Source organism: Eulemur rufifrons, chromosome 2, assembly GCF_041146395.1.
Source record: "Eulemur rufifrons isolate Redbay chromosome 2, OSU_ERuf_1, whole genome shotgun sequence".
Lineage (NCBI taxonomy): Eukaryota > Metazoa > Chordata > Mammalia > Primates > Lemuridae > Eulemur > Eulemur rufifrons.
In genome coordinates, this window is record NC_090984.1 from 97,928,165 (window position 1) to 97,954,832 (window position 26,668).

Consider the following 26,668-nt stretch of genomic DNA (forward strand, 5'->3'; position numbering starts at 1 on the left):
AGTCTGCATGTATGTCGTCGCTGCCGCTCCCCCTGCCTAGACACACACACACACACACACACACACGCCTTCCCCCATTCCTCTCTTTCAGACTAGGTGCGTCTCGAGGGCTAGATTGAATGGGAAAGAGCGGGGCTGTCTTTGTCACTAATCCTCCCCTCCTTCTGGCGAGCCAAGCCTCTTCCGGGTCAGCGACAATCACCGCCACCCCAATCAGGTCCGCGGTCCCCCCATACCGATAGCCCCGGAGCGCGCCAGGACCGGGTCGCCGCCGCCGGCAGGTTGCGGGAGGGGAGGAGGGCGGGGAGGAGGGCGGGCGGCGCGGGAGTGGGGGAGGGAGGAAGGAGGGGGGAGGCAATCCGAGGAGGAGGACGACGACCAGGAGGAGAGAGCAGCCTCCGGCAGCTGGCGAGGAGAATGGGAGTGCGGGGCGCCAGACCGCCGCGGGGTGTCACGGCCGCGGCGAAGCCTGCGAGGCGCGGGGCCGGCGCCCGCCGCTTTTAAACCCAGGAGGGCGCGGCGGCGGCTGGGATCGCGGCGCGCGGGGCGCCCGGGCGGCTGCCGAATGGAGAGGAAGGGCTCGGCGGCCGGGGCCAAGGGGAACCCGAGCCCGCCCGCGGCCGGCGACGGGCAGCGGCCACCGCCGCCTCTGTGCGTCCCGGGCAGCGGCGGAGGGGCTCCAGCGCGGGGCCAGGCTGGGGCGGCGGCCGAGCCGGCCGAGCTCATCCGGCGCGCGCACGAGTTCAAAAGCCAAGGGGCGCAGTGCTACAAGGACAAGAAATTCCGCGAAGCCATCGGCAAATACCACCGGGCGTTGCTGGAGCTGAAGGGGCTGCTGCCGCCCCCCGGGGAACGGGAGCGGGACTCGCGCTCGGCCTCCCCGGCCGGGGCCCCCAAGCCCGGCCGCCTCTCGGAGGAACAGAGCAAGACGGTGGAAGCCATCGAGATCGACTGCTACAACAGCCTGGCAGGTGAGCCGCGCCGCGCCCCTAGCGCCTCCTCCCCCTGCCCTCCCGCCCGCCGCCCGGCGCGGGTCCCTATTCCACCGCCCGGTCCCTCTGCGTCCCGGCCGACCCCTGCGGCGCGTCCGCGGTGCCGACTCCCCTGCTGTGACTGTGCTGCTCTGGGGAGGAGAACCCCGGAGGGAGGCGCTTTGGAAAAAGTGTGACTTTCAGGATTATGCCGCCCAAAGGCCGTAGTCATCTCGTGTCCCTTCCCTTGCATACATCGTAAATCTCACCTATAAATGACTGGACGGACAGAAGGGGACCCTGGTGGCCTGGCGGTGGCTTCTTCTGCTATTGCTCACCAGTGGACCTGGGTCCAAAATGCGGAGGCAGCGCCCAGGGTGGGCCCTGGTACCCACCACCAGGCTGCGGGTGGGTCCCAAGGGCGGCCACGCACCTGTCTGCTCTCCCGAAGGTATCACTGGTACCAGAGTTGGCTCTCACCTTCCCCCCAACTAACCTCATGCCTGTGGGTAAGGTCCTTCCCCAAGTGCTTTGGCCCCAGTAGCAAAAAGGAGTTTGCCACCATGCCTTCAGCATCTTGAGCAAAATGGATTCCAAAATGCCACTTTCTTCTCTCTGAGCTCTGCTGGGGCTCCTGGTTGCCAGGTGAAGTCGGCAATCTCAAAGGGAACCTGGCTGGTGGTTGGGCTTGAGCTGTGCTGTCTTCTTGCTCTCCGCCCTGACCCGCGCTCACCCAGTCTAGCATCAGTCCTCCCGCCAGGGCTGCTAGGGGTGAGGGAAAAGGGGGCCCTTCTATTGGGAAAGAAAGGTGTACATTCCAGAGTTCACTTCGGGAGGAGGATCAAAATCAAGCATTTTTTAAAAATTTAACTAAAGCACAGGAAAATTTAAAGTCTAAAATAGGAAGAGTCTGGCCCTTCTCAGGGCCTTCCAGTGAAAAGGTGGGAGAGGTAATGGCCTTATATTTGAAAAGCATTCTCCCCTCTTCTCCCGCCCCACTTGGTGAGATTTTGGCATGGTCAGCCTTCTCTGGCCAAATAAAAGGCCATTTCTCCTAGTCCTTAACCCTGGAAGTTGCCTAAACTAGCTATGGATGGTTAGAGCAGGGTCAGGTTGGAAGTGCAACTGGGTGTGGCTGGGGATGGTGGATGTGGGCCCCAGGCAGTGGGGGATGAAAATAAATACTGATAATTCTGCTCACTTTGGGGTTTCTGGTGCCAGCCCACCTCTGCCCTCCCATGATGCCATGTCCAGTCTCATCTTTAATAGGGCAAAACCCAGGCCGGGGCGGCACTTTGTAAATTGTAAAGTAGTTTACAAACTTAAAGGATTAATAGTGATAGTAGTAGTAGCTGCAGTTGTAGAAATGGTGGGGCTGATAGCAGTACTAGTCGTCATGGCAGCAGATGAAGTAGCAGTACGGCAAAAATGGAGTATTTCAATCCATTAGGAGACACAGCTTGATTCCCTTTATTTCCCGTAAATGTCTAGCGTGCTGGCTGCTGCCCGATGAATAGTTAAAGGGCAGCGCAGCCAGGGGTGGAGGAAGAGGCACTCTGGATGGCTAATGCAGTGATCTTGGAGTGGTAATGGAGTCTTATATTCAGAATTATCCATGGGCATTCTAGGGCTGCCCCTCCCCCCACGCTTTTGGCTGCCCTCCACCCCAGAAGTGGTTACATTTCCATGGTGAAACCAAAGATATGTCCTTGGCCAGGCTGGTCCAGTCAGGGCGGGGCTGAGATCTAGACATCTCCTGCACTTCCGTCCCCACCCTACACACACTTTGGAAAACTTCAGTAGTGAAAGAATGGAAAACAGCAATAGCAGATTTTCCCCCCTGCTGCCTTCTCCAGTGCCCACCACTTATTACTATTATTAGTTAATTGTGTGCACTGTTAGGCATCCTACATATGAATACATTGTCTTTTTAAATCTTTATAATCTATATAAAAGAAAGATGATCATCAGTTTTACAGAGAAAAAGCCCAAGGCTCCAGAGCCGTTCTTCTGTAAAGGCAATGTTCTTGTCATAATACTTTGATGCGCAAAGTCGGCATCCTCTGGGCCTGTCTCCCTCGAGCCCAGTTTCAGGTGGGCTCTCCGAAGCCCTACACTTTGTAAATCTTTTTGGGAGCGCTCAGCTCTGTTAACCAGTAGAAAGAAACACAGGATTTTGCTTCAAGGCTCTAACAGGGCTATTGCCAAATGTCAAGTTTCACATAAGAAAGAAACAAGTGATTACAAGCAGAACTGTCATGTCAAAGGCAAAATCTGTATCCGGTATAGAAAATTCGACTGGGAAGAAAGTTCCACATACTAGTCACTTTGGGTAGAAATAGAAGTCTGATGTTGGTTTTCTTCAGGACAATGCATAAAATCAGTGACCACTATCTCAGGCGTCCTAGCTAATAGGAAAGTATCCTTTCTTGTTGGATTACAAAAGTAATCGACACCTATAATACCTATTTTCTTTTAGCAAATACCAAAAGTTTAAAGAAGAAAATACAGAATTACCTCTAATCCCATCACCTAAAGAAATACATTTTGGTGTATTTCCTTCCTGTATTTTTTTCTGTACATAAATGTAAACAGTTTACAAAGCTGAGATCTTTCTGTATATACAGTCATGTATCCTGCTTTTAATCCCATTTACCATTATGTCAGAAGCATTTTTACATTTCATTAAAATATTTTCATGAAGATTATTTTAAGGGACAACATAAAAATTTTAAATGCTTGTTCATAGTTATCACTGGATAGAAAGGAAGGAAAGAGGATCATTGTTGTTAGAGCGAGAACAGTGCAGCATGGCCCATGAGATATCTTTTCCCCTGTGTACCTGCTAAAAGGAAGGAGACCAGCAACTGCGGGTTCATTCTGGCAGAAAGGCAGCTGACCCTTCCATCAGGGCTGCGGCAGCCCAGAGGGCTCCAGACTGGAGCAGTCTGAAGATATTTTCTCAAGGATCTGTCCTCCTTCTGTACAGAGGTGTTTAGAGAGAGAGAGACTCAGGGTTTAGAAGGAACTTGGACTAACTAACCCAGGATACCTGGAGAGTTAGGCTGTGTTGCTAATGGAATCTCTGCTCCAAACAAGGGGCTATTGTGAGGCTTCTGGAGGAAACCTAGGCTCAGTGGACCCTGGTACTCTGCACAGAAGCCTACAAAAGAATAACAAGGGGGCAGCTAGAATGTGCTATGAGATATCGATCTAAAAACCCATTTGGATGTGAGGGGACCGCATGAAGGGTGCACAGGCAATTTGCAAAGTGCCCCAGGTTGTGATCTGTTCTGGCTTGGGTTTCCTTTAAGTTGGAAGGGATCTAGCCAATTGTGTAGGGCCCCTGGACATGATTTTGCATGTCTTATTTTCTAAAGCATTCAAGGAAAGAGATGGGGCGTTTTGTTCCTTCAGAATTTCAAATAATTCTGATACAATGATTAGAAAAGACATTCTGAACTGCCTAGGGAGACAGAGGAACCTGATCCTTACTGAGGCCACAGAGGAAGCATGTATCAGCTTGTCCATTGACTCTTGTTGACCTTGAACAAGACAGGACTCCCCTGGGGCCTTGGAATGTTCTGTGCAGAGCCCCTTGAAGAGCACAGTTTTTACTCTGCATCTGTTCCTGCAGGGCTATGGGGGCCCCAGCTGAGGTGTGATCAAAGCAATGCGACACATAATGACTTTGTTGGTATTTTCAAATGACATTCGAGGCTTAAATGCCAGCAGTGGAGATGGGTGCCAACAGACCATGGCGTTGGGCCCAAAGGCTAAGTGCTTGTACACCTATCCCTGACATACCTCGTAACCTTGGATAAGCCCCTACCACCTCATTTTACTTCCATTTTTCCATCTATTTAGAGCTGCGTGTGGGAAATTTTTGTTTATTTTACCAAAGGGGCAGATAATGTCTATTGATCCCAACTGAAGGCCCCGGACAGCTGTGTGAGAAGGCCTAGAACAAAGTCACATTGGTAAAAGGCCTAGTATGGTGCTGGTCTAAAACCAGCTTTACTAGTGCTTGTGGACATATCTCGAAGCCATGGAATCAGGGCTAGCTGCATAATTTGTGGGGCCCAGTGCAAAATGAAAACATGAAACTCATTTTTCAAAAAGTAGGGGGAAAGTATCATTAAAGACCCTAAAGGATAAAGCCTTTTTCTTTCCTTTATGATCTGTCTCTCTCTTTTGACCTGACATGGTGTTTTTTATTTGCTATTTAATGTCATCACAAGTAAAGAAAATGAAAATTTTAAATTATTGGCATAAATTTTAGTATGCACCTTTATAATATATGATGTCAGTTTTAAACGAACATATAACAGCATTTATATGTGGACTCATACAGATTATACAATTCATGCTTCATAGCTCATGCACACATATGTAGTTTATTCTTACTAGAACAGTGGAAATGCTGCGCAAACAAACTCAACTATTTTTATTTTACTTCTTTATATGCGCACTTCACATTTATACTTTACATGCATAGTTTCTACCAGGCTGTCTGATGAGCAAAGAAAGGAAAAGGAACTATGTGTTATCCTACCCTTCCCTTCTGTGTCTTCATTTCAGCATAAGTGGTTGGCTAATACAGGGTAGTTAACATAAATAAGAAAAGATATGATAGGATTCCTAGGTCATTTGTGTTTCTGAGAACACAATTTTTTTTTTTCTGAATTTGAAGCAATTTCTAATTTGAGTGGAGAGCATGGCTTCTTGGGACTGTCAGCATGTTTGCAACTTAGTTATTGGCATGATACCCTTACCTTGTATTCATGCTCTATCTCAATAAACTCTCACACATCATGGGTATCCTGATCCAGTAGACATCATGAGCCTACTGGAATTCCGTGCTCCTGGGGCATTGTGAATGCTAAATACAAATGGTATTGCACCTGTCTCCTCTGTTCACGATCAAGCTCCATTGTTCCATCAGACTTCATTTACAAAACACAAGTTCAAAGATAAAATGATTAAGAATTTCCAGAAGGCAAAAGCAGAGCATTAAACCAAGTACAAAGCCCTTCCGAGCATGGGGCCCCATGAGACTGTACAAGGGGCCCATCCTTGAAACCAGCACTCAGTGAGACACCAGAAGATAGATTTCGACTGAGATTTCCAAGGCAACTCTTGCAAATGTAGGGATAAACCAAAAAAAAAAAAAAAAAAAAAAAAGGTACACAACAGAAATTGGTATAGAACCAGAGAACCAAGAGTAAAGATGGGTGAATCACAAATGCAAAAACTCAGTGGTGAAAAGGAGGTCAGGGGCTAGAGATAAGCTGTAAGCTGGTAGCCAGAAAATGAGTTTCCTTGGTACAGAGTGGTCAAAGGAGGGGAGAACAGGAAGGGCCTCATACTAAGAGGCTCAGCCAAGATGCTGCCGTCTGAATGGGAGAGCTTGACTGGCCAAGCCATTGTTGATCTGGGGCTGTTCCTTGGGTAGCATCTTGGCCAATAAGTCTTAAGGATACATAAATGTGGCTCCTAAGATCATCTTCCAAGGAAGAGTATGAGAATTGAAACTTGTAGAATGCTTTCATGGACAGTATTAGGAAGAACATTCTGAGTTTAAACTTTGGGCTGAGTTTCTAAAGTGGATTTAGAAGCTCCTCAGTCCACCTCCAAGGGAAATGAGTGAGTGGCTTTTAGCCAGAAATTCTTTAGGGCATCTTGAAATCAGAGTCCCTATAGCCAAAATACATGGGAGTGCCCCATCCAATGCAAGGAGACTCAACTGCAGTGAAGACAGGATTGCCAAGATTTGGTGCAGCCAAAGCTGCTCGCAGAGCTTCACAGTTCGTGAGTGACCTCCACATGGGAGGTTCTCCCCTTACAGTTGCTCTCTTTCACCACCAGACTGTGCCTACTCCAAATAGCTAAGATGAAAACCAAATGTTTCAATCAACCAACCAGAGATTTCCTAATTCCTTTGGGAAGTCAGATGTCAATGTATGGAACACAGTTTTCCATTTTCACACAGATGATTAGTGTGGCCCAGTTACAACCACAGAGCAGCACCCACAAGCTCTAGCACAGACAAGGGTACCAGACATAAAAAGGCCAAAGATAATGCTACAGTCTTCCCAGTGGTATTTATATGGCCTTTATACACTGTTAATTATTCATATTATATATATACACATATATACATATATGTGTATACATACATAACATACATACACAGTTACATCTCGGCACCAAGATGATGCCATGTCTGGTAGGACCCCAAACCAACAGTTCCCAAATATTTTTGAAAAAGGAAGCCATGTATAGTGCTGAGGATGGTTTACTTGAACTAGAAAAATCCCAGGCTGGAATGGATTTGAGTGGACCCTCCCTTCCCTTCACCTGTCTACCAAAAGGGCTTAAAAAGAGCACCCAAACTGCAATGAGGTTTACACAGAGGAAGCTTATGAGGCCAATGTTTCCCTTCCACAGTGTTTCTATATGGAAAGCACAGAAGTGTGAAGTTGTGCTAACTATGTAGCTCAAGGGTTCTATAAAATCAGAATTTTAATATCAGATTTGGATATGACCTTACACAGGTGAATTTCTTTGTCAACATTACCAACTTGTCATCCAGCATGAACTAGGCATTCCAGTGGTTGGGATACTCACCACCACCTGAAGTGAACTTTTTGGCAACCACCACCACCAAAACAACAGCTATAATAATATTAACAATAATGACAGAAAAATTTACCGTGATCAGCCCAGTTCCTGGCACATAGTAGATGTTCCACAAATGTGTTCGAGATGAATGAAAATGCTTATTCCAGCATGTGTCTCATGTAAATAATCCAATAAATTCAATCATTCCATTGATATTTGTTGAGCATTTACTATGTACTAGCCCCTGGGCCTGGGGGCAGGGTATATTGCAGTGAACATGAAGGACAAGGTCCCTGCCTTCAATGAGCTCACATATATATAATTTCATTTGATCTATACAACTTTGTGAGACAGAAAACTCAACTTTACGACAGTTAAGTCACTTGCGCATGGTCACATAGTATTAATAGTATGTGGCAAACTAGGGTTTCTCAGCCACCAGGTCTGTAATTCCAAAGCCTGCAATCTTAGCCATTCACCCCACAGCCTACATCTATAAGAATTTCCTCCTTACGTACTAAAATTTGCCTCATTGAAGTTCCTGTCAATCCATCCTTATTCTACTCTTTGGAGAAAAACAGAATACGTTTCATCACTATAACAAAGACAGGCCCTGACATTTTTAGGGTTGCTCTCTTGCCCATCCTCCAGTCTTTTCTTCTGGAGGTTGAACATCCCTTTACTGTGTATCTGCCTGTTGTGACTAAGATTCCCATTCCACGGCCATCCTGGGTGGTTAAGGGGAAAGTGCCCTGCGTTCTGTAATCAGATCATAGTTTCCCCAGGTCCTCCCATAGGTCCTCCCACCACTAGGAAGGTGGCCCAAATTTATGTGGACAGAGTGTCCTAAGTTCTCATGAGCATAGAGACTGCAGAAGTCTTGCCCATACCTCCTCCTCTTTTCTTCTTCCCTTGCTTCAGAGTTTGTGAGTTCCAGGTAAGAGGTCTTGAGAAATTTAAGTGGATGGGTGAAGGGCAGGAGTTCATTTCAGCCATTAAAGAATGTACTTGATGAGGCAAATGCAAAGTGTATTCTTTAGTGGCTAAAATTTCCCTGGTTCCCTTCAGACACCCCTTCTTAAAGTACAGAGAAGAAGATAGTTTAGTGAAACGAGTCCTGGACTACAACTCACTATATGCCTTTGTTCAAGGAATTTTACCTCTTTGGCCATGGCTTTCTGATTTATAAAAACTCAGGGTTGAATTACAAAATCTCTGAGCTCCTTTCCAGCTCTCAAAGGAAAAATTCTCCATGCCATTCTTTTTGAACTGTGTGATCATTACATGCACTGGAGTTCTATATGTGCTTACAGAGACCAGTCTTCAAATCTGTTATTACATGAAAAGGCAGAGTACAGAACAGTGTTTAAGATGATTTTAATGTTAATGAGAGAATAAACATATTTGCATACAAGAAGATGACCTAAAATCACACCAGTGAAGCACCAAATGGTTGCCGTTGACACAAGAAGAGAGGCAAGGAATTGAGAGAGACTAACTTTTTATTTTAAATCTTTTTATATTTGACTTTTCTAACTATATGATGATTACTTTTATTTTTAAGACAAATGATGACACGGGTTATCTGTGTAGAGAAATTATGAGTAATTTTGCCATCTTTTATTTTCCTGAAGAAAACTTAGCCTATAAACATAATGTTTAATGCCATTCTGGATATTACCTAAGCCCTATCTATCCTTGTCAGACACTAACACCAAAGATGTCAAACAAAATTATCTTAAGCTTCAAACTTTCTCTTAATATCACATTATAGGACTCACCCCCTTTTCTACAGTGCCCACTACCCCAATCCACACACAGAGCTAGATCCTGGCAGCAGGGTACCCCACAGGATAGGGAGATGACCCCTCTAGACTGTCACATGTTAATGACAGTTTGAATCTGCTTGTGGGTCAAGGAAGAGAGTTGGGTGAGAGCTTTTGATATAAACCAGACCTGAATATTCGTAATGTGTCTCTGGTGTTGAGAAAGGGATGATATGGGTGCCCAGTGTCCAAGATTCTCCTTAGTCCCTTCGTCTAAGAAATACTGCCTGCTGGCAGCTCAGGCAGAGCACCTGGAGCACCCAGAAGGAAGCTCGCTCATTCATCTTTGGGCAAGCCACATCACAGTGAGCCTCAGTTTCCCCATATGTGAACACTGAGGGTTGGATCAGATGTCCACCAAGCTTTCTTTCAGAAGCACTGAACCACCTAGGATTTTGAAGGGCTTCTAGCCCTGCTCCCTGCCTTGTCATTTCTCTATGAAAGCAGCTAGATTTGGGGAAGGAAACAAGAGACAAGCTCTCTTTTATTCGAGTATACTGGTATGTACTGACAAATGATCATTAAAAGATCTCAACTGAGATTTTCAAGGCCACTCTTGAAAATTTGGGGGTAAACCAAAATAAGGGACCCCAAAGCCTCCCAGGATGATAGAGTCGGACATTGGGTTTTTAAGAGAAATGTGGGTAGAGGTTGAAGCCTGTATAAAACATAATCTGGGCCCCAGAATCTAAATTGAGGACACAAAACATTACCCATTGCTGCTATATCTTCCCAGATTATTCCAAAATTCAGACTGATTCTGACCAAGCAGTCAATCAGCATCAGAAACCTGGCAATACTGGCTACATTAGGCCCAGGAGGTCCTGGTGGCAAGGGGGAATAAAAAGCTTTTTAGAAATAGTCTGGCAAGGACAAGAGTTTCATGGAACAGTTGCTGGCATCTCAGAGAGTCGTCACCTTTGGCTCAAGTCTGGAAAGCCCTGGGGGTCTGGCCCAGATATGAGCATTTTGGGATGTGATTCTGGGCCTGTTGCTCACACCAAGTCAGAACTGAGCTCCTTTGTCTAATGGGCCTGCACTCCAGGTTGTGTGGACCATGGGGCCACTGGAAACCTGAGTGAACTCTTCCCTGATACCTATTCAGGGAAGGCCATATCCTGGTGTGTGCCCATGAGGATGGGAAGGAAGAGAGAGAACACAGAGGAAAAGACAGGCAGCAGATCTAGACCTCAGGGGCAATGTGGCATAATGGAAAAAGATCTTTCCTTAGTGTAAGAGGGTCTGGATTTGAATCCTGGCTTCCCTGCTTATTCTTCCATTAACCTTGGACAGCTCCCAACCTCTATGAGTTTCTGTGTCCAGTATAGCATGGGAGTAACGATAATGTACCACACAGGATTGTTGTGGGGATTAAATTAAGTGATACATGCATACATGCCTAGCACTGTGCCTGGCACGTAACAGATGCTTAGTAAATGGTGGTTATATGTAAATCTAACTCCTACTCCAATATGTATGAAGACAGAGGAAAGTATACAGGAGGAAAAAAGGAGGCTATGGGAGATGAGAAGCAAGAGAGCAAACAGATGAGGACAAAACAGGAGACAGGAAAGAGTTCCTTCTCCCTAAGTGATTGCAGGGCAGGGGAGGTGAGCAAGGTGTGAGTGAACCAGGAACCTTTGGTGTGGGCGTTTCCCACCTGGTGCATTCCTGGGCCAGGGAGTCTGAACAAACAAATAACCCATTACGCTTCCTTGAAAGGCAGCCGAGCTCCAGCAGGACCAAGAGCCCTTGGGTCAGTGCTCTGTGCCCCCTTCCAGCATCTCAGGATTTGTGTCATTCCAGGTAACACTTAGAAAGTCCTGGGTTCTGGACAGGCATGGCTTGTAGCCTGAGGTTGTGCAAGTACATGAGGCTCAGACAGTTCCTGTTCCCTGCCACCTTCCACACTCTCTTTCGGGATTCCCCCGACCCTTTCTTTGAACTGAGCCAGCAGGGAAAGAACTCCAAGCTCTCTCACAAGTCAGACCAGTTCAGATCTGACAGTGGAGGATGAGGATTTGCCGGGAAGAGAAGATACATGCTGTGATCATTTGGGTCACTGGGAGAGCTTAACGAGCAAGAAAGCTTACTGACGGGAAGGGGAGATGGAGGAAGGCAGAGGCTCATGGGAGAAGGAGACATCGTGGGAGAAGCCGTGAGGTTGCAGCCTTGCCCCTGCACCACCCGGCCTCCTGTGCATCATGCAGTGCCAGCTAACTGAGCTTCCTTCTTGGCACAGGATGAAGAAAGTCCCTGACTTGATCGGGCATCTTGGAGTGAGAGCACTGGCAGGTGTGTCCCTTGGGCCCCCTCACAAGTGCTCCTCCACAAAAATGCCCAAGGTCCTCTCATGACCCTGGGTCTCCCCAAGGCAGTGCCCCATGAACAGGGCTTCCTGCTCAAGAAAACCCTTCAGAACCCCTTTTCACACCTCTCTTCCCAAGTTCTACCCCACTCGCTTTGAAGGGATGATAATGGTCAGTAGTGATTTCTCTTCATAGTTCCTAATTACAGAAGTAAAGCATTGCAATTGTAGACATTATTGAAAATGTAAGAAATTACAAAGAGGAAAATAAAAACTTCTTGTCATCCACCACCCCAAGATGACAACTCTTACCTGTTTTGATTTATTTCTCTCCAGTCTTTCTTCCATGGGTGTATATAAACATTTGTATGTAAAACAAACGTCAGCCAGCACATTTCTAGGTCAGCTTTTCTCCAGTTTATGTAGGAAAGAAGGGGTTGGCCTCACATGTGTTGGGACCGCTGTGGGGACCTCTTGGTCTCCTTCCCTCCCCACCCCCTGCCCACAAGATGCTGTTCATCCCACCTGGGTGTCAGCCAAGGGGCAGCTCTACTTCTGTTGCTGCTACTTCCTTTTCACGTCCCATGGTTCCACCACACCGGGCTGTGCAGTTAGACCAGATTTTACTGAAGGTTATGGGATACAGGAGTTTACATCTCAAAAATTGAATATTAGAAATTCTTACTGCTAAAACTCATTTGGCCATCAGACTACCAGGAATTTTTTGACGACTTACCTTTTATTTACCTTTTTTGGCAGGTTCCAGCTGCCTGTCCTGCTTCTTGGACTCTTTTGTCCCCTCTAGCCCCTCTCCATTTCTTAGGTTCCCCACTCTCAAATTCCTTTCATTTCCTATGCAAGGCAGTTTGGCCATCTTTTCTTCTACCCAATTTGCCTACTATTGACCTCTAAGCCTCACCTTTCTCACCTAAAGCAGTTGATGGTCTCCTAAAAAAAGATAATTTCTTCCCTCAGAGGACCCCTGATACCAGCTATTATAAATTCTTCATCATGATGATACACACATTTATTTTTCACAACATTCAGGTTAATACCACACAAACTTTTGCAACCTTCATTTTTTCCACTGATGTTTCCATTGAAAACATTTTTCAGTGTCATTAAGTATTTTTCTACAGCATGATTGTAATGGCTGTGTAGTGTTCCATTGCACTAATGTCCCATTATTTATTTAACCAATCTCCTACTGATGGATATTTTCGGTTATTTCCAACACTCCATAATTACCCACAATGCTGACACAGAGAGGGCATGGAAGTGCTCCTTCTGCTGCACATGTGGCTGTTAACTAACTTATCCCCACATACATCTGACGACATGGTGGGAGGATGGTGGGCGAGGCAACAGGAACAGGGGAGATGTTGCTGTGGTCACAGAGAGAGGGCAGGAGAGGTGATCAAAATGGGGGAGACATTCTTTAATGTTTAAAGAGAGAACAGGATGGAACTTTGTCTTCTGAGATCTTCCCCCATCCTGGCTCAAGGTTTCTGCCAGTGGGCATGATGTGTGTACTTGGCCAGAGCCAACAAGGGAATAATAATACAGGATGATGGGTTTCTTCTGAATATATCTGGGTATGGTCAATGGAAAAGAACCCAAACTCTATAAAATAATTTAAAGACGTTTATTCTGAGCCGTGAGCAAGTGGACTTGCTGTGGTTGGATTACAGTTTGGTTTTATACATTTTAGGGAGACAGGAATTACACATAAAGACATAAATCAATACATGGAAGGCATACACTGGCTTGACCCAAAAAGGTAGGACATCTTGTAGGGGGGTAGGTATTATAGGTTATAGGTGGGTTTAAAGATTCCTTGATTTGTAACTGGTTAAAGAAATGAAGCTTTGTCTAAAGGCTTGGAATGTTTTAAGTTAAGATAAGAAAGTCTGCTAATCAGAGACAAGTCACCAGACACAGACCCATGAGATCTGTTGGGTAAGTTAAGGACCTACCTGCAAGTGTGGTTTAAGCTTTGTCTTGCATAGCTTTAGCCTGGTAATGAGTTACAAAGGATGTCTCCAAGAAGGGAGGAAGCCATGATGAGGCATGTCTGACCTCCCTTTTCATGGCCAGCAACTCAGTTTTAGGGTATTTCTGGGGTCCCCTTGGCCAAGAGGGGGTCCATTCAGTCTGCTGGGGGACTAAATATTTTATCTTAGTTCATAGTATATTCTCATCCTTACATTCCAAATGGCCAATCTGGCCGCTCCAAAGTCCCACTTCCAAACCAAGGTAGGGGTGTTGATGAAAACTCCAGTGGACAACAATTCTAGCCTACCTTCTTCCCACTACCGCCTTCTCCCCTCTGTCTGCTGCATCAAGATTGGGGGTGAGAATGAGGGGCCATGGATGGGACAACTTGTAAGTATGCTGCCATAGCACCCAGATTGGTGTCTTTTCTCATAAACAGTGGCACAGGGTAGACACCACAGGGCTCCACTGACCTCAGGCTTTGGCATTACTACTTCTTGAGCAGATTCCAATATGCCTTAAAGCACTGTCAGTGTAAGCCTTCAGCTTATGGAATTTTAGACTGCCTTTCCACCTTAGCTCTTCCATCTGCCACTTTGACAACTATATTTGCCAACAGAGGATGAATAAGAAGAATATAAACTCCTTGAAGCTATCAATATGTTTTGAATGCTTTCCATTTTCCTTATGAAGCACCAGCCATGATGAATGAATCCTTACTGAGTAAGTTTAACTAAGAGCCTCTGCCCAGATTGTGTAGTGATGGCGAGTGGAAAGTGGCAGCTCTGGAAGGGACCCCAGTGCTGGGGGCATCCATGTGAAGAATTCAGAGGGTGAGAAAACAAGGAGCAGGTTGGTAATGGTAAAAAGGAGATATCTCCAAGGACGTTGCTAAAATAAAACAAAAGAAACATTTGACAGGTTTGTTTTCATCTAGTGCGAGCCATGTGCTAGATTGGAAAAGCAGAAGGTCAGAAATTAATGTGAGTGGAATCAGAAGAGTGGAATCAGCCCACTAGATAAAGCTGAATGAGTCCTGGCAGTGGAGTAGCCGCAGCAGTAGTGGGAGAACTCTCTGCCTGGGTGTCAGGCAGGGAAAGCAGGTATTGGTATGAACAAAGATGCAGCCACTTCTAGGGGGCTTACTCCCTGCACCAGCCATCTTTCTGTCATCACAGCTTTCAGTCCTTAGACTTGGGCAACATTTGGAGCAGGTGTAAGTTTATGTGCATCCTAGACCATGAAACAAAAATGGGAAAAGAAACATGAATGCAAGCATTTGTATATGCAAAAGATCAGCACTTTCATGGAAAGGTAAAATTGGGTAGGTCATTGCAGTCCTGGATATGGAACCTCATGGAGTAAAAATTTCACTGTACACACCTCATGTCCTCCAAAACAGGGCCCTCTAAATCAGCAGTCCACAACATTTTTGACACCAGGGACTGGTTTCATGGAAGATAATTTTTCCATGGACCAGGGTGTGTGGCGGGGTGGTTTCAGGATGATTCAAGCGCATTACATTTATTGTGCAGTCAAACCTCTCTGCTAATGATAATCTTTATTTGTGGCCACTCCCAGCGCTAGCATCACTGCCTCAGCTCCACCTGAGATCATCAGGCATTAGATTCTTTCTCATAAGGAGCACGCAAGCTAGATCCCTCGCACGCGCAGTTTACAGTAGGGTTCATGCTCCTTTGGGAATCTAATGCCGCTGCTGATCTGATAGGAGGCAGAGCTCATGCGGTGATGTGAGCATTGAGAAGTGCCTGTAAATACAGATGAAGCTTTGCTTGCTCACTCGCTAGCAGCCACTCACCTCCTACTGTGTGGCCCAGTTCCTAACAGACCACAGCCTGGTACCAGTCCGCAGCCCAGGAGTTGGTACCGCAGCTCTAAATCACCCTCCCTCCCAAATGACTTATGTTAAGCCAGCCTTCCTGGCATATTTGACCTATTCTAGAAAATTTGCTTTAAGTTAAGCTGTAGCTTTGTATATGTATCCTACACTGTGTATAGAACTCACATGGGAAATTTTCTCTGATTCATGTACACGTTGTTGGGTAAACCATATTTCATAAATGGCTTTTTAAAGAACTAGTATTTATGAGAATCCATTTTTGTCCCAGCACTGTGTGAAGCATAGAACATACATTAATTATCTCATTTCATCTTCACAAGTGCTCCCACAAAGTAGGTATTATTATCTTCATTTAACATGGGAAGAATAAGACCCAGGGAGATTGTGTGACTTGCCCCAGGGCCTGTGCCAGGAAGTGGTGGAGCTTGGGTTCCAGCTCAGGACTGCACCCAGACCCAGCAGGGATCTTCAGCCAGGGTGGCCCACAGCTGGGCCAACACTGGGTGCCTCTTGTGATCTATACCTGCCGTTCAATATTCTGCCTGTCACCTCTGTCCAGATCCCAAGCTCCTTCCACTTTACTACGATGCCACTGCTCCTTGAAATGAATTTGGAAGAAAATGAAATAATCTGGCAAACTTTGGGGAAAATTTTCCCCCAGTAATGCAATGGCCACTTCCTGAGCCCACCTCACAAAGGAGTGACTAGAAAGGCATATTAATTTCCTAGGGCTACTATAATAAATTACCACAAACTGTGTGGCTTAAAATAACAGAAATTTATTGCCTCGCTGTTTTGGAGGCTTGAAGTCCAAAATCAAGGGGTCAGCAGGCTTGGCTCCTTCTGCGGGCTGTGGGGAAGAATATGTCCCGTGCCTCTCTCCTCACTTTGGATAGCCTCAGGCATTCCCTGCTTTATAGATGGCTGTCTTCTCCCTGTGTCTCTTCACCTTGTTTTTCCTTTGTCTGTGTCTGTCTGCATCCACATTTCTCCTTTTTATAAGGACACTAGTCATATCGTTTTAGGGCCCTCACTTAATGACCTCATTTTAACATGATTACCTCTGTAAAGACCTTATCTCCAAAGAAGGTCACATTCTCCAGTACTGAGGGTTAGGACTTCAGCATCGCCTTTGGGGGTAGGAAGACACAGTACCACCCATAACGGCGGCGAGGCTGAGTGGGTTTCTTCTCCTTGCTCCTGACCCCAGATGGCTCTTTCCTTCCTTCCCATCCAGCCCATGTTTTCCTTCTGTTCACCAGGTAAGAGCAAACTATAGTGAGTCAGCTATAATAAGAAAAGCAGGGAACTTGTTCTTCCTCTGGTTTCCCTTCATCTCATGCCAGTGGGTGGCATTTTGCCCTGCATGCGCCAGGGAAAACAAAAACAAGACAGGTGCCAGAGCTAGGAGAACCTGCCATGCTTTAGCCTGAGGTCTCGGCGCGGTTGCTGTGGGGAACGTCACACGGGTGATTCTCTCTGTCTGCGTGTATGAGTGTACAATGGGGCTCCTTAAGGCACTGATTCTCTGACTTTTTCTGACCACAGACCCCTTTGTGGAGCTAAGAAAGCCTGCCAGCCCTTTTCATAAAATCACACCTCAACCACCCAAGATTGGCAGTGGAAGAGGAATCTCCACTTGGGAGGGGAGGTTGGAGAGCCACAGCCCCAATTCTTGTCCTCCAAATTTACCTTTCTCTTGTAATGTGCACTGGCCACCTCTGTCATCGCCGTGGTGGGCTCCAGGAAGGCTGTTTCTCTTCTAGCACTTCTTCCAAGCGTGAATAGAGGCTTGTCTTAATCCTCCACAACTTGGCTGATTCCGGGCAGCAGCATTTATTCAGACTTTTCAGAAGACCCAGGGGCCAGACGGCTAATAATATTTCAAAAGCACTTCTAGATATGGTTGTCTGGAAGCCCAGACCCATGGTCATGTGTCCGCTGTGGCCGTGTCCGCCACCCTGCACCTCTCCTGCCGCCAAGTGACCGCGTCTCTGAATCCAGCACATCCTCAGAGTCCAGCCCAAGCCCCCTCTCCTGTTCCCAGGAACAAGCTCCCTCTCCATTCAGTCCAACAGCCTCCTCCGCTGAGGATGACTGACGGGGAGAAGTTTACTCCCTTGCCTTGGGAAGACATCAGAACATAAGCCAATTTCCATGCAAAAATAAAAAACAAACAAACAAAAACAAAAACCTACCTAGCAGGAGAGGAATTGTCTTACAGAAGCCCTCCTGATCACTGCCTGACCAGTTCTGATTGTCATCCCCAACAGAAAACACCTCACCTTAGTTAATGGAAAGAACAGAACTCCATTTGAAGAAGAATCATGGAAACAATTCTGCCCTTCTGTTAAGTGGCAAACATTTGCCTCCATAGGCTATTAGATCCAAAGGGATGGTAGAGGTTATTTAGTGAGGTGTAGGTCCCCCATTTTGCAGCTAGGAAACTGAGGCCCAGAAAGGGAAAGTGGTTTTCATAATGTTGGTTAGTGGCAAAAGTAGGACTAGAATCCAGCTCTTCTGATTCCTAGTCTAATACTCTTTAAAATATTGATGCAAAGCATGCAACAGAGTATAGAGATCGTTGTATGATAAGCCTTAATTCAAATAGACGCCAGGTGACAGCCACGTGGAAGAACATGTCTTGATCATGAGTAAATCTAAAAAGACAATAAAGATCTCCCAGGTGAAGGGCTCTCCCTCGCACATGTGGACAGCAGAGGGAAAATATTTCAGGGCTTCCCTAATGCTGGTCACTCCTACCTCCTGGACACCACTTAAATTGATCCACGTGTCCTGCTTGTCTGCCTCCACTCTGGTCAACCTAGTCAGCATCATTTCATCATCCAAATCCACTCTTATCTCAGAACAAAGTCCCAGGTCCTCAACACGAATCAGAAGGGTCTGTGTGTCCTGGTTTCTTTCTTTCCAGCTCCACTATCTTTCACTCTTCCCCCTGGCTCTGCTGCAGCCTGGCACGCTTGGCCTCTCAGGGACTCTCAGATAGGCCTTACACTTGTGCTCTCTCGCTCTCCGTCTGAGCTCTGCCTAGAAAACCTTTTCTCCATTCCACTTACACCAGTGGTTCTCAAACAGGTAATTTCGCCCCTCCAGGAGATACATGGCAATTATCACAACCAGCGGTTGTCACACCTGGCAGGGAGTGAGGAGAGGCCAGGGAAGCTGTTAAACATCCTGCAATATGCAAGACACCCTCTTGTAACAAAAACTATCCAGCCCAAAATGTTAATGTGTTGAGGTTGAGAAATCCTCAGTCTTTAGATCCCAGCTAAAATACCACTTCTCCCAAGAAGGCCTCCCATGATACTTTAGATTAGGATGAGCCTCCCCCCACCCCCACCCCCCGTGCCCCCATAAGCTCCCAATCTGCCCCCCTCCTTCACAGCACTCACCCCGTGTGAGATGACATGATGGACACCTGTCCTCCCCACCAGTCTGCCAGCCTCAGGAGGACGGGGTGCAGGGTCGGCTCAGCTCCTGGTCCCACTGCCCTCACAGTGCCCAGCACAGCCACGCATCACTTTTTGCCTTGTTAGCCTTGGAGCACAGAAGAAGAGAGTTCCCACAGATGAACTGTCTTTCTCCCCAAGGGTCATGTGGGTTTCTGAGGGTTTCAAATGCAGCCCCACAGACACCCTCCGGGTCGAGTGCACCATCTTGGGAGACTGACAGAGGCCGGCTGAAATCCAATGTCCGCCCCCTTCTAGCTGAGTGACCTTCAGCAAGTTACTTATCTTCTGTAGACCTTAAGTTTCTTCATCTGTAAAAGAAGCGTGTTTCACAGAGTTGTTGTGAAGATTGAAAGACGGAGTGTATGTGAAGTATTTAGCACCAGCTCTGACACGGGTGAGGGATTAATAACGGTGAGGAGGACGTGCTGTGGGACAATGCCCCTTATTCCAAGGGTCCACTGCGACCCCCACGCTCTGGTTAACAGTCACAGGGACAGGGAAGAATAATCAGGAGGCAGCCAGTCAACCTCTTCTTAACTTCTTCAGCTCTCAAATGGGCCTGCAAACATCCCATCGTACCTATCCCAGTGGGTTTGTGATGAGTACCAGGAACTCCCCACCCAAACGGGGAGGGCTGAAGGCAGCCTCCAGACTGCCTCCCACCCCCGCCACCCCCTCCTGGCCTGACACCCCGCTTCTTATCAGGATTCCACCTCTCAGCTTCCACCTCTTGACCCAGCCCTCCGCTGGACACTGGCCCATCTCTCCTGGCCCTGCCTCTGGTGTCAGCAGGGGCTCCACACCCTGTCACCAGCCTCGCCCCGCCTCTCACCAGGCCTGAACTCTGGTCCACGGCCAGGTATCCCAGTTCCCACCAGATCTGCAGGGGAATTAGAAACATTTTTGCCAAATAAGTCCCAGAAATTAATGGCTATATTTCCTTTTTCCCTTTGGGGGCTGGGAGGGGCCGGTGGCTTTCCCATTTCCAGGCCTTTCTGCCTCCTTCCCTTCCCTTCTATTTTAAGCATTCAAAAACTGTTTTTAAAAGAAGCAAAGGTCCACTTTCCTAGACTGCCCAGGTCAGCAAACAGAAGTGTGTGTTTGAAGAGGGAGGGCTGGACGGGAAGAGGGCTGCTGGGCCGGGTCAGGGGGGACGTCGGGCAGGGCACGTGGAGGCTACAGACAGGAAATCCTTCAGCTGTGGGAGCAGATGTTGGGGCCGAGTCCCACACAGGTAGCAGCAGTGAGGTTCACTTCCAGGAACACTTTCTCAGAAGCCCCTTCCTGCCTGCAGAGCTCCGTAAGCTCCACCAGCACAGGGGGTGGGGAGGGGTCCGGGACCCCCCCAGCTGAGGGAAGAGAGGGGAGCTTGGAGCACCAGCTTATCGGGAGGGACCCCCGGAACACCAGCAGGTGGTAGTTCTCAGAGAAGGGTCAGCAGCTTGCTGCTCCTGTTGACTCGGCTTTCTGCCCTGCGGCCGGTGAAACCTGACAGGTCAGTTTCTAGAGCTGGGCTGATTCTCTTTCACTTCCTGCTTCTCATACCTTCAACTTGAGAGTCTGTGTGGTTCACCTCCTCCGCAGACTGCAAACAAATGGGTTGTTTGGGTCCAAAATGCACAATAAAAGTTCTGGTCTCTTAAAACGAAGCTCAGAGATTCTGATACCTGGGAAGTTATTTAAGGAATCAAAACAACTGAAGTGAGACCCCTTAAGATGAAAATCTGTGACTTGTCTCTATCCCGAGGACACTTCATTCAATGTGGGAACAACCCGAGCACAGAGGAGCAGAACATCAGCATCCCCCACCCCGCCCAGCCAGGCCTTGGCAGGAGGCAGCAGTTTTGCCTCCTGAGCCTCTGTTTTTATTCACTTTGGAAAAATAGACAGGTGCCTTTTCCTCCTTTTTTTTTTTTTTTGTCGTTGTTGTAATCCCCGCAAAGTGTATAACACACTTCTTTGCACTAAGTCAATGCCTACTAAATATTTGAGTGGTTGAATGGAGCAGAGGCAGCTCAGCAGGGCTGGGATTAGGGCACAAAATGTCAATCACTCTGCATGGTCATCTAATCACCCTCCAGGGACATCCTCATCCTGGTCCCAGCCCTGTGGCTCAGAGCTGGTGAGGGAAATCTTCAAGGCGAAATGGTTTACTCAAAGATGGCTGTTTATAGAATGAGGAGGGGTCCCCACCATGGGCACCCGCCACCTTACCTTCCTCTTGCCTGGAATGCCCAGGTCTGCCCCATCTGGAGATGTGCCCTGTATGAGCTGGTCACCAGCCCATCAGAGGGCCTGTGCTCTCAGAAACTGCACAAACATGTAAGAAAGGGAACTTGAGGGACATCAGGGGCAGGGGTCACTGGTACAAGACTATAAGGAATTATAATAATAAATAATAATGTTAACTAACATTTGTTGAGCACTCACTGTGTGCCAATTCCTGTGTCCAGTACTTTATGGCCATTATTTTATATAACCCCCCAACAACTCAGTAAGTAAGAACTTGGACTCTGGAGCCAGACAGCCTTGCTTTAAATCCCATCCTTGCCTCTTTCACATTATGTGACCTTGGGAAATTTCTTAAGCTCTCTGGGGCTCAGCTTCCTTATCTATAAAATGAGAAGAATAATGTACCCACGTCATAGTACTCTGAGGATTACATCAGGTAATACGTGTAAAACGACGAGACCAGCACCTGGCTCAAGCATTCAACAAATACTGGCCGTGATTATTATTGCTGTTGTTGTCCCTGGTAGCTTATTCCTTAGGGCTGCTGTCACTATGTCCCACAAACTGAGTGGCTCAAAATAACAGAAATTTATCAGCTGACAGTTCTGGAGGCTGGGAGTCCAAGATCAAGGTGTTGGTGGGTTGGTTCCTTCTGAAGCCTGTGAGGGGTGATCTGTTCCACGCCTCTGTCCTAGGTACTGGTAGCTTCAGGCGCTTCTTGGCCTTGCAGATGGCTGTCTTCTCCCTGTGTCCCGTCACCACATCTTTACTATGTGTGTGTCTGTCTTTGTGTCCAAATTTCCCCTTTTTATAAGGACACCAGTCATATTGGTTTAGGCCCTATTCTAATGACCTCATCTTAATCACCTGTATAAAGACTTTATCTCCAAATAAGGTCACATTCTTGGGTACTGGGAGTTAGGTCTCCAACGTATCTTTTTGGGGGGATATAATTCAACTCCTAACACAAGGTTAAGTTACTTGCTCAAGGTCACAGAGCTTGTTAGTGATGAAACTGGTCCTGAAGCCCTAGATTATTTGATGACAAATCCCATGGTGTAAACCCCAGTGGAAAGCCCCAACACTGCTAAGCCTTCTATGGGGAGAAGGAACCAAAGAGAAACATGGAGAGCCAGCCACTGTTGTGTTGATGGCAATTTCCCTTTTTTCTCCCTTCTACCATAGCCTGCCTGCTCCAGGCTGAGCTGGTAAACTATGAACGAGTCAAGGAATATTGCCTCAAAGTCCTGAAGAAGGAAGGGGAGAACTTCAAGGCCCTTTACCGGTCTGGTGTGGCTTTCTACCACCTTGGGGACTATGACAAAGCACTCTACTACCTGAAAGAAGCAAGGACCCGACAACCCACAGGTAAGGCAGCAACTGCTGCTTTCTTACTGTCATCCCTCTCCGGCAGCTCCTGGGGCTTTATTGCAGCAGACACCTTTCACGGCTGGCAGGGCCGGGCAGGACAGAGATGGCAAGTTAGGGGTCAGGTGTGTGCTAGGACCTGGAGTAAGATGAGCACACGGTCCATGCATTTGCCTGGGGTCTGAGTTTCAGGGCGAAATGGGTGCCTCTTCTCTTCAACTAGAGTACAGAATTCTTCATCTTTGCCACCTCAGAATCCAGCTTGCTTCACTTATTCAATCAATACCTACTGAATTCTTACTATGTGCCAGGACGTATGCTGGGCACCAGGGATGTCAATGAGAAGGCATGGTCCCCACCGATGAGGAGCTCACATCTGGTTGGCAAGACAGAATACAAGCAGGCAATTTTGATGCTAAGCCCAGCATCTTTCAGGAAGCAAGCTCTGACTTCTCCAGTCTGGTGCTATTCCTGGAAGCATGTGTCTTCTGTACCATTAACTTAGATCATACAACCTCGCTCACTCAATCATTCATTCATTCATTCCACAGATATTTATTGAGGGGGCACAATGGAGCTGGGTACACAGTAGTGAACAATAGAAAGTTGCTGCCTTCCAAGAGCTTATGTTATAATGGTTTAGTGTCTGTGATAATGCAAGTGAGAAGAAAGTGGGGAGACAGGAGCAGAACCCAGGAAGGGGCTCTCCACCAGGGGTTGCCTTGAAGTCACCAGTAAACAAACAAATGGACAGCAAACCGATGTAGTGTTTAGTAGTAGTGAGTGCTATGAAGAAAATGAAGCAGAGTAAAGGGATCAAGTGTAAAGGGATTGATATTTTAGACCAGGTGTTCAGAAAGAGCCTCTCTGAGGAAAGAACATTTAAATAATGACCTCGACTTGATGTTGCCATCGTTGTTGTTCATATTGTTAATTTTCTTTAATTCAATCCTCCTTCCAAGAAGTCTTAAGAACTTCAGGATCAATGTGCAAATGTCCAACTCTCTACTTTATTTAATCTTTTTTAAGAACACCAATATCTATTTTTATGTGTTGTTGGTTTGTTTTCTGTGTATAAATTGTGTTCCATCAAAACGTATTGCAAGCAACTTGAAGACTGAGAACTGGAGTCATTCACCAGAATTTCTCGAGCACCCACTGTATGCCAGCACTGTTCCGGATGCTATGCCTGGCATTTCGAGCTTGATGCAGTATTCATTTCTACTGCTGGAAGTAATATTCAGAACAGCCCTGCAATTCTTATGTTCTGGTGTGTGCAGTGCAAAGCAATTGTTCCATGTGTTGCCCTCCTCACCAATTTAGAAACAGGAGTTGGGGGGAAATGTCCAGTTTTTGGTGAGGTGGTCACCTGACCCTACTTATAAGGACAAAAATAAGACACTGAAAGCAAAGCCATTTTAAACTCTTAAAGTTTAAACAAATTACATTTAATTAGTATTTTTGGATCATTGTATTAAGCACTTTAGACTTATGCGTTCTCATCCTCTCAGTAATTTTAGGAGGAGGGTGTTGCGATCCCCAGGAGAGGCAGGCTTCGGAGTCGGACACACCACTTACTGTGTGTCTCCCTGGGCATCTCACTTAACTCCCCAGGTCCCAGTCTTCCCTTTTGTCACAGTGAGGTTGAGGACACATACCTTACAGGATTGTAGTGAGGACTAAATAAGGCAGTGAAGATTAAAAGCCTAGCACAAAGTAGGCATTCAAAAATGGAGGTTGTTTCTTGCAAATGAGATAGGAGGCTGGAGAAGTCGGTGACTTGCCTGAGGATAAACTCCAAACGGAGTCTCAACTAACCGTGCTGACTTGGGGACCACTGGGTTCTGCTGCCTAGAAATAAGAGGAGAAACTCTCTCTCTTCTTCCTCCATCTGTCCCCTGGATCATGGCGACCTGTCCACATTTGCTAAGGGGAGGCAGCTAAAGAGAGGGCCGGCGTCTGGCTGCCGTCTCAGCCACCACAGATAGGCAGAAGGGACCTTGGCTGAATGAACCTGGCCTGTCAGTTACCTGCAAATCCAGCTTGTGCCCAGTTCTGTGTAGACGCAAGAGTTGCCCTGAGCAGGTGCTCCCTAAGGTGTGTTTCTCTCCTCACAGACACCAACGTGATTCGGTACATCCAGCTGACGGAGATGAAGCTCAGCAGATGCTCCCAGAGAGAGAAAGAAGCCGTGTAACTCGGAAGCCTCTCCAGAGCTGCACCCACTGTTGACCGGGGACGTCCAGGCAGCCCTGCTGGAGAGCCCCTCCCTGGGTTCTGTCCCTTTCTCCCCACTCCTTACAGCTCCCCGTTTTTCCTCCTGTCGCACCCCAACTCTTTCCCAGTGTGAAAGGAAGGAGAAATGCAAATTTGGAATCTGGCGGGTTGCCCAGACAATGGAAACATCCTCTTCTCTAGCAATTCGGCAACGGAGAGGGGCCTAACTTCTGCTGGGACAGCTGCAGAGGGTCTCACAGGCTGGGAATGCTGTGGCTTTGACTTTGGCCAGTGCTTCTGACGGAGGCCGAGCCTGCAGGTGTATCATCCCAAAGGCAGCAGGCACAGAGCCCAGGGTCTCGACCCTTCTACACCTGCCTGACAGACCAGAGCATCTCAAGGCAACTGTTACAAATCCAGGGATGAGACAAACACCAGAAGCAATGGTGCAGCCAACATAGAGACCGTGAATTTGTACACTGGAGTCCCCCACGCCCGCAGTCACCTTGGCCCTGCCTCCCTCCCGCCCTTATTGTCTTGGCTTGTGCTTTCTTCTCGCCTCCTAGGAGATCCGAGACTGCCAGGATTCACATGCCACTGAAGCCCACGCTCAGTGCCCTCTGGTGACCACACATACCATTCCCCATCCTCCCACCCAGCAGGCAGCTGTGACTGCAGAAGGACAGGGCAAAGTGGGCCAAGTTTTGGGGTAGGGCAGCCGTGCAGGTAACAGGGCAGGGAGAGATGACACCCAGGGGAAAGAGCATTGTATAGGCTGGGAGATTGAACTGTGGACTAAATGTAAATAAAGACAAATTAACAGGTAGCAGTTCCTGTGATTTCCGTAGGAAGCAGCCCACACCCTCACTCTTAACTCTCTCCCCAGCCCTCAATCAGAGCTTCTTATAGCCAGGCAGGATGGGGCTTCCCCAAAAGCAATTGGCCACTTGTCCATTGGCACACAATGTGGGCTGCAGCCTTTGTGCTTTTAAGAGTGGGCTGGGATTGTGGAGACTGCCCAAGGGCTTGGCTTGGTGGGAATTTGTACAACCTTTTTTTGATGAAATTATCTGGACTCAATACTTAGCGCATTGAATATGTTCAACAAATATTTGTTGAATGAATAAGTTATGACTGCAGACTGGCTCTCCTGCCTTAAACTAATTTCATCCCAGCCTAGTCTCCTGGTATCTACTCTCTTTATGCTATGCCATATTGCTTCAGTCCAAACAAGAGGGCTTCTTGTTTGCCCATCGTTGTGCAATACGCTGTGGGACGCAGGACGTAGTCCCGGTCTTTGAGGAGATGGGAGAGTCGAGAAATGCAGATGAGATTATTACCAATGACACCTTTAATTTATATGATGCTTTAAAATTTTCAAAGCACTTTCATGTATTTTTCGTGTGATTAGTGGAAAAGACAACATTGTACAAAAAACTAAAATATATACAGATGCAATAATGTTAATAGTTAGGATTTATTAAATGCACTATGTTCAGATATTTACATGTATAATCTCATTTCTTTCATGAAATTACTCTGTGAGATACTAGTCCCACGTGATGGACAAGAAAATGGAAAACCAGAAAAATTAACTATGCCAAGGTTGCATGGCCCTAAGTGGCAGAGCTAGGATTTGAACCAGCTCTGTCTGGCTCCAGATATCCAGCTACTAACTATTCTATGCTTACTTGCCTCTCTGTATTATACTGGGCACTTAACAACCGTTCAAGGGCAGGACAATATGCATTAACTTGAAAAGTGCTCACCATGTCAGTGGTGTTGCATGGGCC

At 47.1% G+C, this 26,668-nt stretch overlaps 1 protein-coding gene across 1 annotated transcript; it reads left to right on the top strand.

The window, feature by feature from the left end:
- Positions 1-272: 272 nt before the first annotated feature.
- TTC9 (tetratricopeptide repeat domain 9) lies at positions 273-26,362 on the top strand. The gene is made up of 3 exons (XM_069465090.1): positions 273-971; positions 22,476-22,658; positions 24,776-26,362. Exons 1-3 carry the CDS (start codon positions 566-568, stop codon positions 24,853-24,855), a joined length of 669 nt encoding a protein of 222 aa, XP_069321191.1. The 5' UTR covers positions 273-565; the 3' UTR covers positions 24,856-26,362.
- Positions 26,363-26,668: the final 306 nt, after the last annotated feature.